The 23,539-nt window shown below is 37.9% G+C and overlaps 1 protein-coding gene across 5 annotated transcripts in view; it reads left to right on the plus strand.

Annotated features, from left to right (window-relative positions):
* The first annotated feature begins 3,649 nt into the window (after positions 1-3,649).
* The window catches only part of LOC110096957 (clathrin interactor EPSIN 3), a 39,773-nt gene continuing 19,883 nt past the window's right edge, over positions 3,650-23,539 (plus strand). For 2 of the 5 annotated variants that reach the window (XM_020823128.2, XM_028691998.1), the window contains exons 1-11: positions 3,651-3,968; positions 15,805-15,856; positions 17,515-17,594; positions 17,674-17,752; positions 17,979-18,062; positions 18,169-18,314; positions 18,419-18,712; positions 19,306-19,347; positions 19,466-19,531; positions 19,630-19,796; positions 20,292-20,479. In XM_020823128.2, the coding sequence (XP_020678787.1) occupies positions 3,934-3,968; positions 15,805-15,856; positions 17,515-17,594; positions 17,674-17,752; positions 17,979-18,062; positions 18,169-18,314; positions 18,419-18,712; positions 19,306-19,347; positions 19,466-19,531; positions 19,630-19,796; positions 20,292-20,479 (1,233 nt within the window). In that variant the 5' untranslated portion in view covers positions 3,651-3,933. Of the gene's footprint in view, positions 3,969-11,642; positions 12,184-15,804; positions 15,857-17,514; positions 17,595-17,673; positions 17,753-17,978; positions 18,063-18,168; positions 18,315-18,418; positions 18,713-19,305; positions 19,348-19,465; positions 19,532-19,629; positions 19,797-20,291; positions 20,480-23,539 lie in introns of all 5 variants that reach the window. The other 3 variants (XM_028691997.1, XM_020823129.2, XM_020823131.2) reach the window with 3 other exon arrangements.

The following is a 23,539-nucleotide window of genomic DNA, read 5'->3' on the forward strand; positions in this document are numbered from 1 at the left end:
AGTCTAGATGAAATTAAATTATCGTCCGTGGCGACTGTTCTTGAAATATTTGTCCAGGACGATCGGGGTTCTTGAAAATTTTCGCCAGACGAAATTAAATTATCGTCCGTGGCGATTGGTCCTCTGGAAAATTTTCGTCCAGACGAAGTAAAGAATCGTCCAGGACGATCCGGTCCTCTGTAAAAATTTTTCAGACAAATAAATTTTCGTCCAAACGATTAACCGACTTAGGACAGTTTTCAGCAGTTTCTAGAACCGACCTTGTAATAACCGTTCGTACTAGACGAACCTAGTTCATACAGGACGATCATCTGTACGAAGCATTTCGTACACATATTCAAATAGTGTCGTTTCAGATCGTTTTAAGTAAAATCGTCCAGGATTCACGATCGTCAGGACGATCCACTACGTACAGAATTGAATACTTGCAGTGTTTTTGGGCAGTTTTTCTTGTCTTTTGTATTATAGTCCAAAATTAGACTGCACCCAATCTTTTTGTCATTTGATCTTCGTGCTCTTGAGATAATAGCCAGGAGAGAGTGGAAAAGAGCATTCAAGGGAATCCTACCACTGGAGCGAGAAGGCTTCACTTGGATTTCAAAGGTAAGAGTCTCTACTTGTGAATTGGGATTACTTCACTCTTTTCCTTCTTCCTTCTAGATTCTTGTGAAGAAGATCTGTCCAAGGAGATCCGGTTCTCTGCCGACACTTGGAGAGTGTGAATAGACGAAGGTTCTCTGCCCACACTAGGAGAGTGTAAAAGGATAGAAGGGTTCTCTGCCCACACTAGGAGAGTGGAAAGGAAACGGACATTGTTTTCTGCAACACTGGGGATATGTGTGAAAGGACGGACGATTCTCTGCCAACACTGGGAATTGTGTAAAGGACGGACGGTTCTCTGCCGCACTGGGGAGTGTGAAAAGAGTGTGTTGTAAAGGCTCTCCGCCTTGCTGTGGGTGCAAAAAGGAGAGTCACTATTGGTATTAGTGCAATACTCAGAGGGTGCCTCTGGGGAGTGGATGTAGGTCTGGTTATAGACCGAACCACTATAAATCTGATGTCATTTACTTTACTGTTTTTACGTTTCCTCACTTTATATTTCAGTTTAAAAACTCTGTGGTTGAAAAACATTTTTCTACAAAATTTATAAGTAATTTTATTTCGGTTCAATAATTTCTAAAGGGGACTTAAATTTTTTTTAAACTACCAATTCACCCCCCTCTTGGTAGCCTTGGACATTCACTTAGGCTTAACAACCTAATTACTAGACTCAACAAGTGTATCAGAGCATCGTTTCAAAATCATAAGTTTGAACTACTTTTTGATTAACGTAGATAGGATACTTTCCGGAAATCGAAACAACCTGAGGGTTACTCTATCACTAGACCTCCATTGTTTGACAATATTCCTTTTGATTTTTAAAAAACACGCATGTCTACTTTCTTACAGTCACTTGATTATCGCATGTGGATGCTAGTCCAAGATGGCTATACAAAACTAACTAGATTAGTTGATGGAGTAATGGTAGAAATACCTTTTACAGATTAGACTGTAGAAGAACGTGACTTAGCACAATTAAATGCTAAATGTTTAAATAGTTTCTTTTGTGCTTTAAAATCTGAAGACTACATACGGGTTTCCACTTGCAAAAGCAGAAAGGACATATGGGATAGACTTTGTATAACTTATGAAGGACAAATGAGATTAAACAATCAAGGCTCAATACTTGTTACATGACTATGAATTGTTTTCGCAACTTAAAGCAAAATCCATCCACCCTCCGCAACAGTTTGTCGGGGTGGACAAATCAAAATTTACTTTTGCTCACAAAGAGCCAAATGCCTAGTCGAAAATATCACTAGGATCCATTCTCAAACAATCTATTGCCAGTAAGGACGTGGTACGTGTCCTCTAACCGGTAGTTTCGCCGCCAAATGGCACTGCAGGTAAACGGTTATGACTCCGGGCCCTCTGAACCGAGTTGTTTTGCCGCCAAATGGCACCACAGATAGCGGTTATGGCCAGAGCTAATACGCTCCTTAATGGCGTTAAATCCTTGAGATATAAATCAATAGGATATGATCGATAGGGCACAAAGCCCTCTGTTAGCCAAGGTGGATTCAAATTTGTCCCCTTAGACAAACATTCAACCCCGGTCTAGAAGGTCCTCTTGAACGAAGCAACCCATGGCTGCCGACAAGGATCATTCTATCAGGTTGGGTCGACTACCTCCTCTGACTAAGTAGACCAGGGACCACGATGGCCCGGGACGACGGAACAATGGGATCTTGATCGGGTCTATCATCCATTCCCCCACCATCCGCTTTAAGTGTAGGATGGTGAAATTTCTATTTTGAATATCAAAATCTTTCTAAATTTTCAAACTTTCCAATTTCCAAATCCTAAACTAGTGCTGCTACTATATGCCAGATAACACGTATTTTATACTTATCTGATTGATGACTAGCCTTAATTGAAAGTTCTCTCTCGTGATCGGGAGGGGTAATTAACTATAGGGGCTTGCGCCTATAGGAAACCAGAACTCAGATCATAAAGTCCTCCCTAAATGAGGGTGAAATCTCTGGGTAGTGTCTTATCTACAAACCCATCTACCTTCCAAAATTTACCCCGGAACTTTACTCAGTTAAAACTCCCTCGCCGAATGAAAAGAAACACATGCGGCGGGGAGGCCGGGGCTGAATTTTCGGAGCCCACAACGGACGGCAGACCGGAGCTTAGGAATGGGCAGTCGGGCAGAAGACGCGGTCGCAGAACGGGAGAACGATGCGGAACTTGCATACGGCGCGGACCTATGCCGAGGCTCGCGAGTTGACTTGAGCTCATTTATAATATGATGGGCTCGAGTTCGAGCTGGCATTCTGACTGACGAGCCGAGCTCGATAGTGTCATTACTCGACTCGTTTACACCCCTAGTTAAGGATGCTCAGGTGCATGAGTGGTTTTACACTTATAGATAGAATACAAAATGAGTATATAAGTGAAAAGATTTGAATAGCTCAAGTGGTAGATAAGATTAGAGAGAGTCGCCTTAGATGATTTGGTCGCATAAAACATCGCCTTCTGATGACCCGGTTAGGAGAGTAGATATATTAGATTTGGCCTATGCTAAGAAATGTAGAGGTAGATCTAAAAGGATTTGGCTAGAAAATATTAGAAATTACAATTTTTTTATTAGATTTAAATGATAATTTAACTCTTAATAGGACACAATGGAGAAAAAGAATTTATGTAGCCGACTCCACATAGTGGGATAAAAGCTTGATCTTGATGTTTTGTAATGTTTAACAACTAGTTGATTTTTGGCTGTATGGATTTGATGGAGTTAGCTGGCTGGTTGGCTTCTGCACTTACATAGGAAAAAGGATTAGATTGAATTATTACAACTATTTGATTGATGCCTCTGAAAATGGTCCATTTTTGGCCTGTTTGATATTTTCGTGGTTTTATGGAAATTCATGTTCATAATCAAAACGCAGCTTTATATGAAAAATGACATCAAGCTGATATTTGTGCTGATGAAGGTGGGTCTATACTAGTAGTCTGTATTTCTGTGATGAGTTGTAGAGTCTGTTTCCCATCTCATTTATTTTTCTAAGTCCAACTCCACAAAATATCCTTAAAAAGTTTTCATTTGCTTCTATATTGCCTCATTTCATAAAAATTTGCCAATGGATCTTTTCTTTAATTGCTTCAACTGATTTTATGGTGTTGTCAAAATTTCATGTCAATTTTTTTTTACTAGTTTTACAATTGTTCTGTTTAATAATGCCGTAGAAGTTCTGTATTGACTTTTTTCTGTCTTCCACCCTTATTTTAATGTGTATGGCAACCTTGACTAGTGAATTCTCTTGGTCGGTTGAGCAGCATTAAAGCTCCTTGCAACCTAGCGGGAAATACATTGATACAGGAACGATGAAGAAAGCCTTGGACCAAACTGTTAGAGACCTGTAAGAACATTTCATACCTTGCACACTATTTCGTAATTGCTATGTAATTCGTCTTTACTAGTGAGGTTTTCCATAAAAAAGTGAAACTAAATCAAATTCATTTTTTACGAAATCATAACATTTTTGCCATCCATGTTAGAAGGTAGAAATGACAATAGCTGTTCAACTGAAGGTTAACACCTGTGGATTTTATAAGCTAAGCTTCCTTTAGTTGGAGCATTACTCGGCATGTAATCTAACATAGCTAACAGGTTACTAGTCGCAGTTCGTTTGTTTGCATGGCACAGTAATTTTCCAAAATGACCTAGAGTTACAACCATAACTTTACATGGAAATAAATGCTAACGTTGTCATTCTGTAAATGACAGTATCGTTGTGTTAGTGTTAGCTACCGGTAACCAACATCGTGTGATGGTTACTACATGAGATTCTGGTCCATTTCGAACTAATATGGTCATGCTTTTATACCCATATCAGCTACTAGAACAATATCTCCCCTCTTTTTAGTCATGTAGACGCGGTTTCCGTATGACTGCTTTTTTAAAGTATATTTCTTTTACTGTTATTTTGGGTTGACTACAGCTGTTTAGATATTGTTGTAAAACGAAACCCAAAACCATGTAATAGGTGAAGGAAGGGGACATACAGCAAAAAGATGAAACCACAAATGGAAGAAGTTACTAGTTTATGCAAACCCGAGCATGTTGCTACAATTGTTGATTTCATCATAGGTCTCTTTCTTCTTCTACGGGTGGGATAAGTTGAATTTCTTCTTTTTATCTAGTTGCATGTAATTGCATTATACCGGTTCAGAACAGCTATCTCATGTTAGTAGAGTAGGACGTTAATGTCATGCAGCTCTCAGTTGTACTGTGCACACAATCAAGTAAGTGTGCTTGCCTCACCCATGATGTAGCCCCTTGAGAACATTCTCCAATGCTTAAGTCAACGACCTAGATTTAGAAAGTAGCTTGGCCAACTAACTTAGCCTCACTCGATGGGACTTCTTATATCTTATTGATGCTTTTTTTCTCTTGGCACATAGCTCAGAGCAACTGAGAATTAGAGAAGAATTTAATAAATATTGTTAATATTGTTTTGTATTTATAATCAATGTTAAAATTATATATATATATATATATATCTATATATATATATATATTTTTTCGCCTTCTTTAAAATTATATATATATATATATATAATGATCCCAATACCTTTTAAAATTTTGACTTCCATTGGGCGTTCAAGCTAGCTAGTGGTTTCATGTTGTAAAGTACTCAGGATTTTTATGGCTAGCCATGAAATCATGAGTAATTAGGTAACGTCCTGTAAGGTTCACATCAAATATGGTGCTATAAAGATTTGAAGTACATTGAATTCGTTGTTAACCTACAAAAATGATGCACTCAAATATTCTTGGATTAGTTTGTTACTACCATCAACATAGGATGGTGTGAGGTCTTCTAAAATTCTCAGTTCACCGTTATATTAAAGTATTTGCCTTGCATTAGTGTACATTTTCTCTAAATTCGAATTTTTTTTACATATTTAAAATTAATATTGTATTATGTTGTAATTGATATATGTTGACCTTTGTATAAAGCCCAAAAGAACAAAGATGAAAATCCTATAAATCATACCTCAAGACCGTCGGATCCTCAAAACACTGCCGAAATCCCGTTGAAGATACTGTTCAGTCGGCGCCGTTCGCGTCTCCTCGCGGGATTCCTGTGGCTTGCCTTGAGCGAGCGACATTGTGCGTCGTTAAATACCGACCCAAACGAAGCCTCTCTTCGCTTGCTGCTTCCTTCCATTCGCTATCCACGCGAAGACTCTCGCTCACAACCGACTCCACTCCAGCAGAACCCGACAACCTCTGCTCTGATCCCAACCTCACGCAGCTCTCCGATCTCTTCCCTGCTCTCGACTCAAACTTCACGACCGAACTCCTCCTCCCGAGCCTGACTTCGCACCCCCTATCCCGATCTCCCTCTCTGGCCCGACGTCCACCTTCCGTGAGCCAGTCGACCCCTACTCCTCCGATCTCCACCAAGTCGAGCTCCTCCCGTAGACCTGTAACCCGAGCTCCCATTCCCGATCCTCTCTCTCCTAATGCTCTCTTGATCCGCGCCGACCACCGCCAAGGTATAACTCCTAAATCCTAAAACTCCGAGAACTCGTTTCGATGCATGCGGCGAGACAAAACGATCACATATACACGCTTTTCTTAGCGTGGTGGGAGGGAGTGCGTCTCGACGCTTGCGACGAAGCGGGTAATCACCTAAATTCCTTTTTCGAAGTTCGTATCGCCTTGGAAACCCTGCCTATGCACGCTTTTCTTAGCGTGGTGGGAAGGGATCCTGGTGCGATGCGCACGACGAAGCTGGGATACCCATAAGTACCCGCTTACGGGGAAACAACTGCCTTGCTTACAAAATATTTTCAAAACAAAAAAATACTTTTTTGCAAAAAAAATACCCATGCACGCTTTTCTTAGCGTGGTGGGGGATCGAAAAATTACACGGCCGCGGTGTCCTCGAAAAAGGGCATCTACCATGCACGCTTTTCTTAGCGTGGTGGGAAAGGCCCAGATTTTCGTAGTTTTCCCCTAAACGGGGGAGACGCCGGAAGGCTGCCGAAATTTCGGGTGAACGCAATGCTACATTTGGACTTGGTTGAACTCAAAGGATGATTGAACTTGGACTCAGATTTGTGAACCTTTGAACTTGAGAAAACAACGGACTTGTGGACTTGATTCAATTGACTTAAATAAACTCAAACTCAAATAAGCTTGAAAATACAAAATTTGAGCCTACATTTGATTTGGAAGTCAAATGAGAAGAACGAAGGACTTGGAACTATGCTCAGAACTCAAATCAAAATGAACTTAATGCACTTGAACTTAAATTTGAACTTGATTTATACAACAAGTGGAGATGAGACTTGAATTTAAATCATATCACTAAGTTTTTTGAAAAAGATTAAGAAGAATCATTTCAATTTGTAAGCAAGTGCCAAATGGATTTGTGGAGAATTTTGGAACAAATCTCAACATATGACAAGGGACTTGTGAAGGAGAGAATCCAAGCTTGGTCAATGTTCAAGCAAGAATCAAATAAAATACAATCAAATAATGTTAAATGAGCTTGTGGTTCAACTTATTTTCAAGCAAAGGCTCACACACAAAGTCACTACAAGCTTTGGTATAAAGCTTATTTGAGCAATCTCATCATGCATGATCCAAGTCATTTTTTTTTATGTGGCAACAAAGGACTTGTGCCAAGATTTCAAATGAGTAAAATTTGCCCATGAGCAAATGAAGAACTTATGAGGATCATCCTACATGTTATAAGCCATGCATAACGATAACAAATTTTGATTTAAAGAATGGTCAAGGTGCCAATCAATGATCCAAAACATTCAAATGAACATCCATTCATGAGATTAAAGCAAATTGTCATCTTCAACCAATCAAGCTATGAGCATGGTGAAGAAACTTGTAACACAACCATTCTTCTTGTAATTGAGGATCAAAGACTTGTAATAACACTAATCAAGATCCTACAAACATATGCAAGAAACTTATGGTGGAGGCAATGACATGTTTGAAAGAGACATGCAACAAGTGAGATATCAATAGACCGCTACATTGATTGGAATGTAGATGATGATTAAAGCTCTGTATTATTTGATTGAACGTTAATAAGCATAAGAAGCTTGAAATTAGAACATGAATGATAAGGAACAAGAACTGTGAGCTAAACTGTGAAATGTTGGACCCTACTTACAATATGTAGGTGTGAAATAAGGTTAAGATTCTCAAATACATGAAACAATGTGTTGTAATAACTAAGACCACAACAAATACAAACCTTTGTGATCGAAAGCAGGAGACTCGTTAGTGCACTATGACCCGCCTACAAAAATCAACAAATAGTGCACGACAGTCTACCTGTACGAAGCAGCGAACAGTTCTATCCAGAAGCTGCTACGCCACGCCACCGGATCTGCAACATTCGTACAAGCAGACAGAAGGCATCTATTCCAAGAATATCCCCTCACATTAACTTGTATGCACATAGGTACACTAAAAGGGGAAAAATACAATCTTAACCCGCATGGGCCCCGGCGAGCGTGCTATTGGTACACACGTGATGTCTAGGGATGCTGCGCGGGTTGACAAGTAAATTCAGGTTCGAAACTGATCCTTCTATACGGGTCAATAGAAGTCGACAGGGTTCGAACCAACAAACAAATATACGGTTGTGGCGACCGTTATATTTGTCTTAATACATTCATATTAGGCCTTCAAGGCCTATAACAATAAGAATTCACTATCAAGGGGCATAAAACATACGAAACCCGATCCTCTGTCGACAGCCAGACAGAGTCGACAAGGTTCAAGCTTTAAATGAAAATGCTCCTCAAACACCCCGATGATGGCCGTGTTGAATGCAGATCTCAACCGGAGGGGTTCCCAAATACTTTCAATTGTCTCCCAAATATCCATATTCCAAAGCTCCACCCAAAATACCTATAAAAATCCAAAAAATCCAAAAGCTCCACAAAAATACCAAAGATCATCTAAAATCCCAAATTCCAAGATATTTAAAAATGAAATAAATCTATCAAAAACTTAAAGCAAAATCCATCCACCCTCCGCAACAGTTTATCGAGGTGGACAAATTTAAATAAATTCTAGCTCACAAAAAGCCAAATGCCTAGTCGAAAATATCACTAGGATCCATTCTCAAACAATCTCTTGCCAGTAAGGACGTGATATGTGTCCTCTAACTGACAGTTTCGCCACCAAATGACACTGCAGGTAAATGGTTATGACCCGGGGCCCTCTGAATCGAGTGGTTTTGCCGCCAAATGGCACCACAGATAGCGGTTATGGCCAGAGCCAATACGCTCCTTAATGGCGTTAAATCCTTGAGATATGAATCAATAGGATATGATCGATAGGGCACAAAGCCCTTTGTTAGCTAAGGTGGATTCAAATTTGTCCCCTTAGACAGACATTCAACCCCGGTCTACAAGGTTCCCTTGGACGTAGCAACCCATGGCTGCCGACAAGGATCCTTCTGTCAGGTTGGGTCGACTACCTCCTCTGACTAAGTAGATCAGGGACCACGATGGCCCGGGATGACGGAACCATGGGATCTTGATCGGGTCTATCATCCATTCCCCCACCATCCGCTTTAAGTTCAAGATGTTTACTACCTTGATATTTCAGATTTTCTTGCAATGAGTTACACAACTTTGATATGGGAAATAAAGGGAAGCAAAGTCTAGGACCTTGGAAATGGAATTTTAGAGATGTGAGGAACAAGGAAGTGATCTTTTCTTTTTTCTTTTCTTTTATATTCCTCATATCCTGCTCAAATCGTATCCCGCTGTCTGCTACAGTTGTTCCATACCCTGTAGTTCGGCGCCGTTTCTGAACTGGCCACAGTTGCCCATCCCTGCGAGCGCAATTGAATTTCGTTTCATGCTCCTGTTCACGTTAATAAAATGAAGACAAATGCTCTCCGTTTCTGGTTCCTGCACACAATCCTCCCTCCCTCAGCCGAACGAAACCCAACTGACCTTCCTCACTCAGCCATTCAATCCCTCATAGCTCTGTCCACTCCTACCTTACACGAATAGCCTCCTCCTACGTCCAATCCACATACGAAGACGGTCCGATCGAGCTCCAAGCAGAGCCGCTCCATCTCATTCCCCACGCAATCCCCCATATGCTTGCTTCCACCGAATCTCCTCCAATTCCACGACCAACCTCTTCAACCCACGACTCAGCTCCGACCCCAAGCACACACAACCGATCGACTCCATGCTCGACCTCTGCTTTGGACCGATTTTCCATAACAAGCAGCCACAACCTGTTGTCTTGAATTACACGATCCACCCCAGCCACATCCTTCTTCGTTCCATCTTCAAAGCTCAAATGATCCCTAGCTCTCCTCTATCTCGATCCTTCACAACCACATACCCAGCCCAACCTCTTACCTTTACTACCCGACCAACCTGCCGACTCTAGCACCCCATTCAAACAAATATCCCACCCGATCTAGGCACATCTCAGACACTCTAGCCGACCCTCTGCTTGTCTCTCTTCACTGGACCAAAATCTACTTACGCTGTCCTTCTTCTTTTCCTGCAAAGATCGTTCTGTAGCTGCCAAAATCTACAATTGCTTGTGAACACCTCTTCTCCACTACAATCTGAAAGCCCACTAGCACCTCCTATGACAGCCTAATAACCAGCCCACTAAACATCTCTACTTTCCTAACACACTCACAGCTCCCAACAAAACCACTTCTCTCACCTCTCTCTGTGTGTGTATATATATATATATATATATATATATATTATAGCAAAAAAAAAGAAAGAATAAAAAAGAAGAAGCAGAAGAAAGAGAAGAGGAAAAGACAAAAAAAGAAAAGAAGAGAAAAAAAGAAGAAATAAAAAAAAAAGAGAATAGAAAGAAAAATTAAGAAAAGAAAAGAAAAAAAAGAAAAAGAGAAGTTTTTGTGTTTTCGTGCTTCAATCCTCGTGCCCTTGACACCGATAGCACCGTCGTTCCTCATCACGAACGTATAATAATTTTCAGACACAACTTCCAAAATCCTATTTTCAGAAAAAAAAAAGAGAATAGAAAGAAAAATTAAGAAAAGAAAAGAAAAAAAAGAAAAAGAGAAGTTTTTGTGTTTTCGTGCTTCAATCCTCGTGCCCTTGACACCGATAGCACCGTCGTTCCTCATCACGAACGTATAATAATTTTCAGACACAACTTCCAAAATCCTATTTTCAGTGTTACATATGCACGCTTTTCTTAGTGCGGTGGGAGTAAACTAGTTGCGGCATGGCAGGGTAAGACTTAAGTACCCGTGTATGAGCTTTTATGTTTGCAGAGAAAAACTGTTTTTTCAAATAGATACCTCTGAAGACTCATGCATGCCTTTCTTGTCGTGTGGGATTAAAGATCATGCCCATGGTGTAACTCGACACCCACCATGCACGTTTTTCTTGACGTGGTGGGCAGGCTAAAACTCCCCAAATTTCTTCTAAATGGAGGAGACGCCGACATGTTATATAAATTCAAAATGAAAATGTATAGGACAAACAAAAATGCACTGAAGAAAACTCAAATTAATGAATGAGGAACTAGACTTTAAGTTGACGAAGGCATGTTCACACTTAAAATGCAGATGACAGTCTGGGTCACTCAAATAAACATCAACAAACAAAGCATAAAACAAGACAATCAAATTCTCAGTGCACACGAGTGGTGGACAATGAAAATTAAATTGGCTTGTAGCATTCAACCAACAAATCTGCAAGTAGGATCAAATGGCTCGTAGGCACCACAAAGGAGGAATTTTAAATGAATAAAGTAATCTTTTAGAGAAACATTAAGTTCAAGATGAAGTGTGGTCCTCCCATAGCCAACACTAGTCAACATGCAGACAAATATATCAATCTCCTATAAACATTGAAAACTATTGTGCAATGAACATAACAACTTGCTAGCCAACATGCATGTAGAGTTTAGAGACGAGTGTAGCTTTACCGACAATCAACATCAACTTAGAAATGGACACAGAGATTTTCCTGCAAGCAATGATAGAAAATATATTGCAAATATGATGATTTTTCTATAAATATAGGAGTGCACACAACATACTACAAGGAAAATCAAGAAACCTACAATGTACGGAAGCTACTACAAGCCACTGTAAGAGGCTCATCATACATATAGTAGTCCCGCCTATGAGCAACACTGGGGACTTGTGATGCACACAATAGCCTATTTACATGGGGCGACAAGTGGTCTGTATCAACACTTGCAAGCAACAATAGATGACCCGCCGAATGCATAATAGCCTGCTTACAAAGTGAAGCAGCAAATTCATGGTGAATGCAGCTTGCTCACAAGCAGAGGACGTAAGACTTGAGATGAACACACGATAGTCTGTTTATGGGTGATAACAAGCAACAAGTAGTGATTGCTAAGGCACCCTTATAGTAAAAAATCATTCAATGGAAGGCAAACACAGTGGCTCCCTACAAGCAAAGATGATCGATTTGTGACATAGTACAAGCATCTACGAGAAACTACAAGAGGTTCATCAGTGCACGATAGCTCATCTGCAAGAAGTTAGAGCGACCCGTAGCGCAACTGTAATCCCCGAAATGCTCAAAATAAATGTAAGCATACACTTTTAGTTTTAGATATTTCATCTATTATATGAATAACTGGTTATTATCTCGGTTATAGTTAATTGAAAAAATAAATAAATAAGAAATCATGTTAATCATATTTTAGAGAAATGTTATAATTTTAGTTCAGCATTTCTATTTTATTATTTTGTTGTTATTGTTGACCTTTCTTTATTATTAGAAAATATTAGGAATGACCTTTCTTTATTAGATTTAAATGAGAATTTGATTTTTAATAGTACACAATAGAGAAAAAGGATTCATGTAGCCGACCTACGTAGTGGAATAAAGGCTTGATATTGTTGTTGTTGTTGTTGTTGTATTTCTATTTTATTATTTTATTCTTATTGTACCCATAGGACTTAACTTTGCATGTATTGGACTTTCAAAGTATAACTTTGCATGCATTGGATTGATTAAGAAGGTGGGAAATCATGTGGCTGGGAAAGTGATAGAGGGCTGCTAGTGGAGCCTTAATGCATAATATTGTATTAAGGAAATTCCTAAAGCATGAAACCTCAGACCTTTTGTTCATTTCTCCCCTCCCCATTCACATGTGAGAAGCAGCTGCTGTGTAAGCCGTGGATTAGCTGAGGGTTGGAGGCGAACTATTGGGTGGAGCTAAATTCTACAATGTGTTGCTTGAATTTGGGACTATGGAAGGAAAATAGTTGAATGATTGTTGTGATTGATATAAGACAGCTGTAGTTTGCTGTAATAACTGAAAACAGTTGAATGGTGCAGTTTTCCTTCATTCCTCTCACTCATAAGTATCAAAGAGAAAGCAAAAGAAGGAGATTGGATTGAATGAATAGGAGCGTAATTGAATTGGTATAAAAGGAGAAATAATCAGAATACTTTAGGTGAACCAATTTACCCTACTATGCTGGAAGATGAGGTGAGATACTCAAACGATGCTATAAGAATTAATAAATATTATATTATTGCACTTCATCTTTATTATGTTTATGATCACATTATTTTTAGTTTACTTTAGTTTGTTTTGTATAAACATTGACAATTATTTATGAAATTGTTTATGTAGAGAGTAATCTTTATTAATTTTAAAGATTTCGTAAACATAAAATGATAATTATTTATAAACTAATGAATGAGCAAAAGTGTAGTAAAAGAATAATTAAATGGTAGCTAAAGGGCAGCAAAAGGGCAGCTAAACAACAACAAAAGGGCAACAAAATAACAGCTAAAGTGCAACTAAAGGACAACAAAATGACAGCTAAAGCGCATTTAGAGGGCAGCTAAAGGGCGGCTAAAGCGCAGCTAAAGGACATCTAAAACGCAACTGTGTCATCAAAGCATATGTCATTAGGGCTAAAAAAGATGATTATAGGGAAAGTGAAATAAGTTACATATAGGGGATAAACCCGCACAAGTAAATGTGAAAGATCCGACGAGATAAACCTACACTCTCAATTTTAGAAATTGAAAAAATTGGACTCAACCCTGAATGAGATTACAACTTCTATTCTAAAAGTTGGGAAAGAAGTCTTTGTATTCTTTAGCACAATATCATATTTGAATTGATAATTTTAAATATTTCTTCGGGGATCTTGGCATGCAGCGTGATGTCAACCCGAATAAATATTTAAAATGCCCCCTGTCTCGTAGGGACATTTCAAAGTAGAATAAATTTGAGAATTTTGAGATTTTAAATATTCATTTGGGGATCTCGACGTGTAGCACGATGTTGACCTAAATAAATATTTAAAATATCCCATCTTGCAGGGACATTTTGGATAGGTTTATTATCTTTGAGATTTTAAATATTTATTCGGGAATCTCGGCATGCAGCGCGATGTCAACCCGAATAAATATTAAAATGCCTCGAGTCTGATGGGGGATTTTCAAATTCGTTCTTGCTATACAAGAGAATTTCAAAATATGAATATAAGCATGCTTTGATAAATACACATATAACACTTTGATCATTATAAAGTACATTAGACATGAAATTTTCATGCATGATACTTCTTTAAATGTCGGTCGTTGATAGGTGGCATAGGCCTACGTCCGTTCAGATCGATCAACTGATAAGCTCCTACTTGGTACACCTTCTCGATGACGAAGGGTCCTTCCCAATTGAATACGAATTTGCCACCGATTTTTCTGTGTGGGATGATTGGTCTTCTCTGCACCAGGACCAATTCTCCTTCTTGAAGTGCCCGAGGATGCACTATGCTATCGAAGGATTTTGTCATTCTTCCTTGGTAGATTTTCAGGTTTTGTTGAGCTTGTAACCTAACTTCATCGAGTGCATCGAGCTCCTCCATCCTTAAGCAAGCATTTTGTTCTTGAATGAGATCGTTCTAGATTGCTAACCAGAGTGATGGTAGTTCAACTTCTAGTGGTAATACGGCTTCAACACCGAATACCAATGAATAAGGAGTGACTTTAGTTGGCGTCTTGTATGTTGTATGATATGCCCATAATGCTTCTTCCATCTTCGTATGCCACTCTCTTTTGTTCTTGGTGAGGATCTTCTTCAATAGCTTCACCAACATTTTGTTGAAGGCTTATGCCATGCCACTTGCCCTTAGATCATAATGAATAACAAATTGCATGAATTTGTTTGTACTTTCTAGACAATTCAAATGGATAGGACTGCAAAATAAAGTTGAAATTCTTAATTAAAAATTACATGAGAACGTTTCATGCATGAAAATTATTTTATTTTCTTAATGATGAGAAAATGATCAAAATTGTCCCTTGACTTTTTATGAAGGACCAAAATAAATCTCAACTATATTAAAGGACTATTTTAGTCACTCAAATTTTTAAAAATAATCTCTTTAAAGAATTGAAGGGTCAAAATGATCATTAAATATAGTTGAAGACTATTTTGATCATTCATAAAGAGTCAAGGGATCATTTTTGTCTTTTAATGATGTATCATAATCACAAATAGGTTGCGCCAACATATCCATCCAGCTCATTGAGATGATTTAGGGAAAACCGCATTGCCTGTAGTTGAAATTTTTACATAAAAAATTAAACCATAACACTTCATACATGGATATTATGCAACACGTTCAGCTTCTTGAACAAAGTGATTGGCGTGCAACCTTGTGAAAGTTACCATCTCCAACATTTTTCTGTCAAAATAAAATTCAAAGAAAAAAAAAGAAACATGGGGAAGTCTTCCGATGTGTGGGCGACTTTCCCGAGTCAACTGCTTAGTGGCTGGCTTACCCAAGCCGCCCACACAATGTGAGACTTGCTCAAATTACTAAATTTTCTTCTTTCTTTTAATCCTGTATTTGTATTCTTTCAAAAATATTATGGCAATTCTTTAGGTCTGTTATTAGAACAATCTTCTGATTAGAATAATCTTCTAATTTATTTAAAGATTATCTCTGCTATGTGGCTATTTGTGTAAAAACTTGGATGCAAACACATTAATGCACGTGCTCTATTCCATCTCTTGCAAGAAGTGGAGCTGTCACTTGTCTACGCTATAGAGTCACAGATTTAAGCTTGCAGTCTCTAGCCTTATGAAATGATTCATGATTTGTCATCTTTCGATGCTTAGAATATGTAGTAACCTTATAGTGGTCAATCCATCCTTATAACGTTCTCTATATTTTGCAGCAAGAGGGAGGTCAACAAAAAGGTTCTGAAAGTTTCTAGTATTGAGCAGAAGGTAAGCAAATATCATCTCGAATTCATTCATGGTTCTTTTTGCCGAAAAGCATTTGTAATTGAAAACAGAAATTGAAAGGTTTCTTTTATCCTTACAGCTGATGTTATAATTTTCATTTGTCACTTGTCTCTTTATTATTTTCCTAACCAAATGTAGCCGAAAAGTAGACTTATAATGTTCTTAATTAGTAAATTTTCCTATAATCATATGAAATGTGTGTCTACAGAATTTTCAAAGAAATTTACACTTATATTAACTTTTAGAAAATATATCTTTTTTTATATTAGCGATAGAAAAAACATAGATGTATTTATTTCTCTAACATTTCTACCAATGAAAATTAACTTGCTGTCCTACCTCAGTATTTAGTCTCCAAAGAAATGATGGCTGATTTTAAAATTGATAAAATAGCATCTAATGTTTATCTGAATTAATATTTCAATTTCTAATTCTATTTATGTTATTACTTTGTTCAAAAAGCTTTGTATCTATTAATTAGATTTTCAACATTAGAATCTAAAGGTTTTTGTTTGAGTAGATCTAAAAGTGAATATATGGAGTGTAATTTTAGTAGTAATAGATATAGTGGTCGGATTGTGACATTGGGTGATCAAGTCATTAAAAAGAGTGCACATTTTAGATATTTTAGGTCTATTGTTCAATTCAGTGGTGAAATAGATGGGGATATTATTAATAGAATTCAAGTTGGATGGTTGGCATTGAGCCTACTATGTGATAGAAAAGTACCTCTCAAACTTAAGGGAAAATTTTATAAGATAGCAATGAGATCGAAAATGCTTTTGGCACACATGCACAAAGTGTTAGCCATACAAAAATAAGCATAAAGTTAAGTGTTGCCGATGATGATGCTCAGGTGGATGAGTGATTTTACACTTAGAGATAGAATGCGAAATGAGTATATACATGAGAAGATTGGAGTAACTCCAGTGGCGGATAAGATTAGTGAAAGTCGGCTTAGATTTTTTGGTCATATAAATGCTGGCGTTTCAATAACCTTGCTAGGCGAGTGGATGTATTAGATCCGGCCTCTAAAAAGACTTTGTTAGAAAGTATGAGAATTTTACTTTTAATAAGACAATGAAGAAAAAAGATTCACGTAATGGGATAAAATCTTGTTGTCGTTGTAATACTTTACAGGAGCATTCGAGTTTCATGACCCAATTAATATAAAGAAAGCTGTATAATACATATATAGTTCATGTTAAACATTGTCCCTTCTTTGAACCTATGTTCAAAGAAACACAATTATGCCGTGTTTCATTAATCAATCTCCTGTAGTACCTGTCTTCAGTTTTGTATGACTATTACAAACTTATAAATTCTACAAATATATATCACGTTGACGTGAGTCTCAAATAAAGAAGGCATGTATCACACAAAATGAAGATCACAAGGATTTGTTATTTCACTTCAAAAAAAAAAAGGAAAAAAAAGAGGAACTCATGGAAAATGAATTTGGATAGAAACATGATACTAGCAAAAAGGAAAGTAGTTCACATTCTACCCCAAACTGGAAATAAGAAAAATGTGAAGTAATGGTTAAAGAAAGTTATGCTTTTCTCAGGTCTAATGGAGTAATTTACCAACATGACGTCCTTTTTCTAATTTATATTAATGAAATTGATTGTGGAATTCAGACCCTTGATGCTACAAGCAATGAAACCTGGGGTCCTCGTGGATCACTCATTGCAGAAATTGCACAGGCTAGCTTTAACTAGTAAGCTTAAATGTCTTTTTCTGTCTGTTCATTACCTTTATTTGCGACCTGCATTTAACTTATCGGGCAACTGGTGCAGTAATTACTACCAACTGATCATGGCAGTGATCTGGAAGAGGATGCAAGACACTGGGAAAAATTGGCGTCATGTTTACAAGGTGCTATATTAACTATTTTTCGTTGAGGGGTTCTTGTCAGAATATTTTGTTCCATACCTTTTACTTTGCATTTATAACGCCATATTACTTCTGTTTATGTTTAATGGCTTAAGTATGGTAAGGTTTAGTAGGATGTAACCTGATGCTGTACTTGGGAGATTCTATTCTCTAATGATTCTATCCTAATGGGAAATGCCAACAAATTGATAAATTTGTTTTTACTTAGGCACTGAGCGTCCTCGAGTACTTGGTCATTTATGGGTCTGAACGAGTGATTGATGATATCAAGGAACATGCGTACCAAATATCGGTGAGACATGGACATTAAATACTTTCTCCGTGTAATTTTCTAATAAAATACAATTACACACTTTCAAGAAATTTTGAAGCCTGCTGAACATATGCTATAATGGCAGACATTGTCAGACTTCCTGTATACTGATTCTAATGGGAGGGATCAAGGGAGCAATGTTAGAAGGAAATCTCAGAGTCTTGTTGCACTTGTAAATAATAAGGAAAGGCTCCAGGAAGTTCGAAATAAAGCTCTTTTTAACAAGGACAAGTGAGTTAAAGTCCATCACAATATGTGCACTAAATGTGATATTAAACTTTCTACAATGTTGATACAGTGAAATGCTTTCCAGTAATCACAATTTTTTCCAACAGTAGGGCATCTCGGCCACCTTTGTCTTCAAGTGCCCGCTACAATGATGGACATTTTGAAGGTGATGATGGAAATAGGGAGGATGGGCTTGTGCGGGAAAGAGACTTGGTGTTCATGGATAAGGATAGGTACCCCAGTGGAGGAGACAAATATAGTCAGGGTCAGGATCAGCATGCCAAGGATAACGATGAGTTTTACAGCAGAGATGATAATTACAGAGTTCGTCCTAATGGTGATTACCAGTACAGACCAAGGAGCCAAAGTGTTGGTGGACATCCGAATAATTCTCTTGATGAGTATGATCACCATTCAACTTAGTATTTTGCTTTCCTATAGTCCAAGAATCAGTTGTTCATTTTTTGTAATTCATCGTTTCCTGCTTTTTATTGCTCCTGCAGTTTTTTAACTAGCCATTGTAGCGTATCTTGTTAACTTGCAACTCTAGTTTTTTAATTATATAAGCATAAAACCTCTTTGTAACTTATCTTGTTAAAAATTTGTCATATAATCTCTAAAATGACATATAGTTTTTAGTCTATTGATTCTACCATTTTTCATATAATTTCCTTTTATTAATTCCTTCAAAATGAACAAATCCATTGCATAGAGAAGGGTTACTAAAAAAAAAATCTTGGTTGCGTAGTATAGAATGCTCTCATGCCTTTGTTTTTTTCATTACTTAAAAAGTTTGTTGAAACACTAGTTTGATCCATACTAGCATGGCAAGCTAAAGAGACCCGGCTAAATCATGTCCATGATCATTTAGGGGCTATGAGATTAGTATTATACTCTAGGGTTTCAATTTTTCCTGTATCTCATGTAGCTTATATTCTCTAAGTATGTTTGTTTAAATGTAACAACCTGTATTTAATGCCTCTTGATGTTGCAGGAGTGATGGCGGCAGAGACAATGATAGTTTGCGTGATGAAAGGTTGGCTTTGAAGTTATTGAAGCTCCATCATTTCGTTTTGTGACTGAATTTTGATATAATAGGAGTTCTAATGAGCAACATATAAAGCTGATTATTTGAGCATAAATTTTGTACACAGAATTGATGCACCTCCAAGTTATGAAGAAGCCACCAATGATGCTTGTTCTGATGTTCAGAATGACAAGTATGATGAGCTACTTTTTTTTTTTTTGTTGGGTTGTGGGGGGGATGGGGGGGTGGTAGCTTATTTTTCTGATATATGTATTATGAATATGGGTCCAGAGGCACTGTGACGGCATCAATGCAGAAAGCATCTTCACCTTCAGGACCCAAAGAAACTTCTAGAGGTACAAACCAAGCTCCTGCAAGTGTAGCTGGTGAATCTGCACAAACTCATGAAAAGGCGATTGCTTTTTTTGACGAGTTTGATCCTAGAGGGCCTGTATCAGGTATTAAACGTTCCTCCTTTGGCCCTACATTTGTTGTCAGATTATGTCATCCACATCACACATTTGTCTAATCATTAAATTTTCTTTCTAAATCATGTTTTCTTATTGATCTAGCCTAACATGTTTTTCTTGTTCTATTTTGGATTTTGTGTTTCAGTATTGACCCTTGTAGAGATCATTGCAGATATATTACAGTTCTAATAAATTTTCAGCTAGAAGATCTCATTCTAATTCCTTTAATTATTCATACTGTTTAGTAGTTTCAACCAAAGGGTGATGGTTCTCCAGGTTTTGTCCTCCGGACTAACATGGAAATTTTATCCTTTAAGTTGATAAAAATGCTATGCTTTTAGAATGTTGTTTTTGAGGACCTTCCATGTCAAGACTGATTCATATTTCTACTGCTTTCAATTTGAAAATAAAGCTCTTGATTTGTTGAAGATATATGTCGTCCATCAAACAAGCATTTAACAGCAGATTTTCTTTCTTGGCCAGCTGCTCCCACAGTTCCATCAAGTGGTTTAGAGTTGGACATTTTTGGGTTATCAGCTGTTGATCATACAGATTCATCAGCTTCGATGCATGCAACTTCCACTTCAATACCTGAAGATGATATGTTTGCTAATTCTGGCCTAGTGGCTAACTTTACCGTGGCATCAACAGCCCATTATGTTTCAAGTGAGGTATGTTTCATCATTAATGTTAACATAATTCATTCGGAATTTGGATTATAATTGGGGCAAACCAATGTTCTTTCAAAAGCATTCCAAATGTCATACATCTTCAACTTGTTTTGTTAATAGCCAGCCACTGTAGTAAAATCTGTGGAGGCGAAAGGTTGAATATTGTATATTCAATGTTGTTAAATGCATTTACAGAGTTCGTTTAAAGCCATGCATCACATAGTATTGAAGAACAGGATCAAAATGGTCCCTCAACTCTTTAAAATAGGACCTTTTTATTTTAACATTCAATGTTGGAGTTAATGATATTAAATGTAAGGGCATTTTGATTATTTTAATTAAACATTTATTAAATGTAATTTTCAAGTAATTATAATTTTTCTAAAATATTTTATTAAACATTTCTTTTATTAAAAATTAATAATAATTTTAGTTTTTAATTTTAAAATTTTGATCATATTTTATAAATATGATTTGTATAAATATGTGACTACATTGACAATAACATTTATTTGCATTTGATTTTTCTAAATTAATAAATATCATATTTTATAAAATATGACTAAAATTTTTGAAATTAAAACTAAAATTATTATTATTTTTTTATTAAAGAAACATTTAATAAATTTATAAAAAAATTTATAATTACTTGAAAATTGTGTTTAATAAATATTTAATTAAAAAATGACCCAAATACACTTACGTTTAACGACATTAACTTCAATATTGGATGTTAAGACAAAAAATGTCCCATTTTAAAAAGTTGAGGAAACAAATTGATCTCTCAAAAGAATTGAGGATTGTTTTGATCTTTCACAAATAGTTGAGGAATCATTTTGGTCCTTTGCTCCATAATATTGCTATAAAGCAGGGCTTTGCAAAGAAGCACTATCATTAACGTAAATGTGCTTTTTGCATGATGTTATAATGAGCGTCTAAATTTCTTTTTTATTCATAATCTATGCAATTGGATTTAATTAGGCCTTTTCATCTTTGGTTTAACTTAGAGTTGTTGACGAATATTGTCGTGTCGACACGACTCCGACTTGGCTCGATCGTACTCGATCGATTCGAACAAATGTCATAGAAGCGAAGTTGACCCAAATCAAGCCTCGATTAAATTAAATTAAATTCAATTTGTGGGCTTCAAAAATTCAGCCCCAGCCTCCGCCCGCTGCTGTATGCTTTTTCTTTGGCGAGGGAGTTTTAACAGATTAAGTTTCGGGGTAAATTTTAGGAAGACAGATGGGTTTGTAGATAAGACACTACCCAGAGATTTCACTCTCATTTTGCGAGGACTTTATGATCTGAGTTCTGGTTTCCTATAGGTGCAAGCCCCTATAGTTAATTACCCCTCCTGATCACGAGAGAGAACTTTTTATTAAGGCTAGTCGTCAATCAGATACGTAGAGATACATGTTATCTGGCATAGAGTAGCAGCTAGATATAGATATTTGAAGAGTTTGGAGATTTGAGGATTTGAGGTTGAAATATTTGGGAAGTTGATATTTAAAATTAAAATTGCACTATCTTGCACTTAAAGCGGATGGTGGGGGAATGGATGTTGGACCTGATCAAGATCCCATGGTTCTATCATCCCGGGCCATCGTGGTCCCTGGTCTATTTAGTAAGAGGAGGTAGTCGACCCAACATGACAGAAGGATCCTTGTCGTCAGCCATGGGTTGGTTCGTCCAATGGTACCTTGTAGACCTAGGGTGGGTGTTTGTTTAAGGGGACAAAATTGAATCCACCTTGGCTAACAGAGGGCTTTGTGCCCTATCAATTATATCATATTGATTCATATATCAAGGATTTAATGCCATTAAGAACACATTGGCTCTGGTCATAATCGGTATTTCGTGGTGCCATTTTGCGGCAAAACCTCTGGGTTCAGAGGGCCCTGGGTCATAACAGTTTATCCTGCAGTGCCATTTGGCGGCAAAACCGCAGGTTAGAGGACACGTAACACGTCCTTACTGGTAGTAGATTGTTTGAGAATGGATCCTAGTGATATTTCGACTAGGCATTACCTGTTTGTGAGCTGAAGTAAATTTTAATTTGTCCTCCCGGCAAATTGTTGCGCAGGGTGGATAGATTTTGTTTTGAGTGTTGATGATTAAATTTCAATTTTAAATATTCTAGATTTTTGGGACTTTTGAGATTTTTGGATTTCGGGCATTTGGACGTCATTTGAAATGGAGTTAACCCCTCCGGTTGAGATCTGTACTCAACAAGGCTATCATAGGGGTGTTTGGGGTTATTTTCTTTTGTTGATTGAACCCTGTCAACTCGACCAAGCTGTTGATCGAGGATCGGGTTTCTCATAGGCTTTGTGGCTTTATTGAATGGATTTTCTTAATTATAAATCTTAAAGGCCTAATATGAATGTATTAAATAAATATTCCGGTCTATTTTATGACTGCATATTTATCCAATGGTTCGAACCCTGTCTACTCATATTTACTTGCTTAGGAGGATCGGGTTTCATAGGCTTTATGCCTTTATCAGTGAATTCTCTTGATTATAGGTAGGGGTGTCAATTTCTTACCGGACTCGAAACCTGACCCGGACCCGACCCGAAAAAATCTGGGGTCGGGTTGACCCGTTTAGCTAACGGGTTTGGTTCGGGTTCAAATTTTTGACATGTTTCAAAAACGGGTCGGGTTCAGGTTGACTTGAGAACCCGAAATCAACCCGACACTGACCCGAAAGTCTACTCCAACCCGGTTTCCGGCCGCACTCGCTCCGTGGTGACGCGATCCCGCACTCGCGTGCGAACTCCGCCAGTCCGCCCATTGTCGCACAGTGCGCACGACTCAGCTTGTTAGCCGGTCAGCCTGCACCCCGAACTCGCATTGTTGCTCAGTTGCTTGATCCCGCCTCTCGTGGACTCCGTCCGTACTCGCGGTCCCGCGGAGGAATGGACTCTGTCCGCATTGGCGTTGTCGTGCGGTCTGCGGACTTCGTCCGCACTCGCGCAATCGCGCTGTGGCGTGCTCGGGACTCCGCCTTCTGCTGCGCGGGTTGGGTCTAGTCAACCCGGCAACCCGCGCGGGTCG

Source organism: Dendrobium catenatum, unplaced genomic scaffold, assembly GCF_001605985.2.
Source record: "Dendrobium catenatum unplaced genomic scaffold, ASM160598v2 original_scaffold_98963, whole genome shotgun sequence".
Lineage (NCBI taxonomy): Eukaryota > Viridiplantae > Streptophyta > Magnoliopsida > Asparagales > Orchidaceae > Dendrobium > Dendrobium catenatum.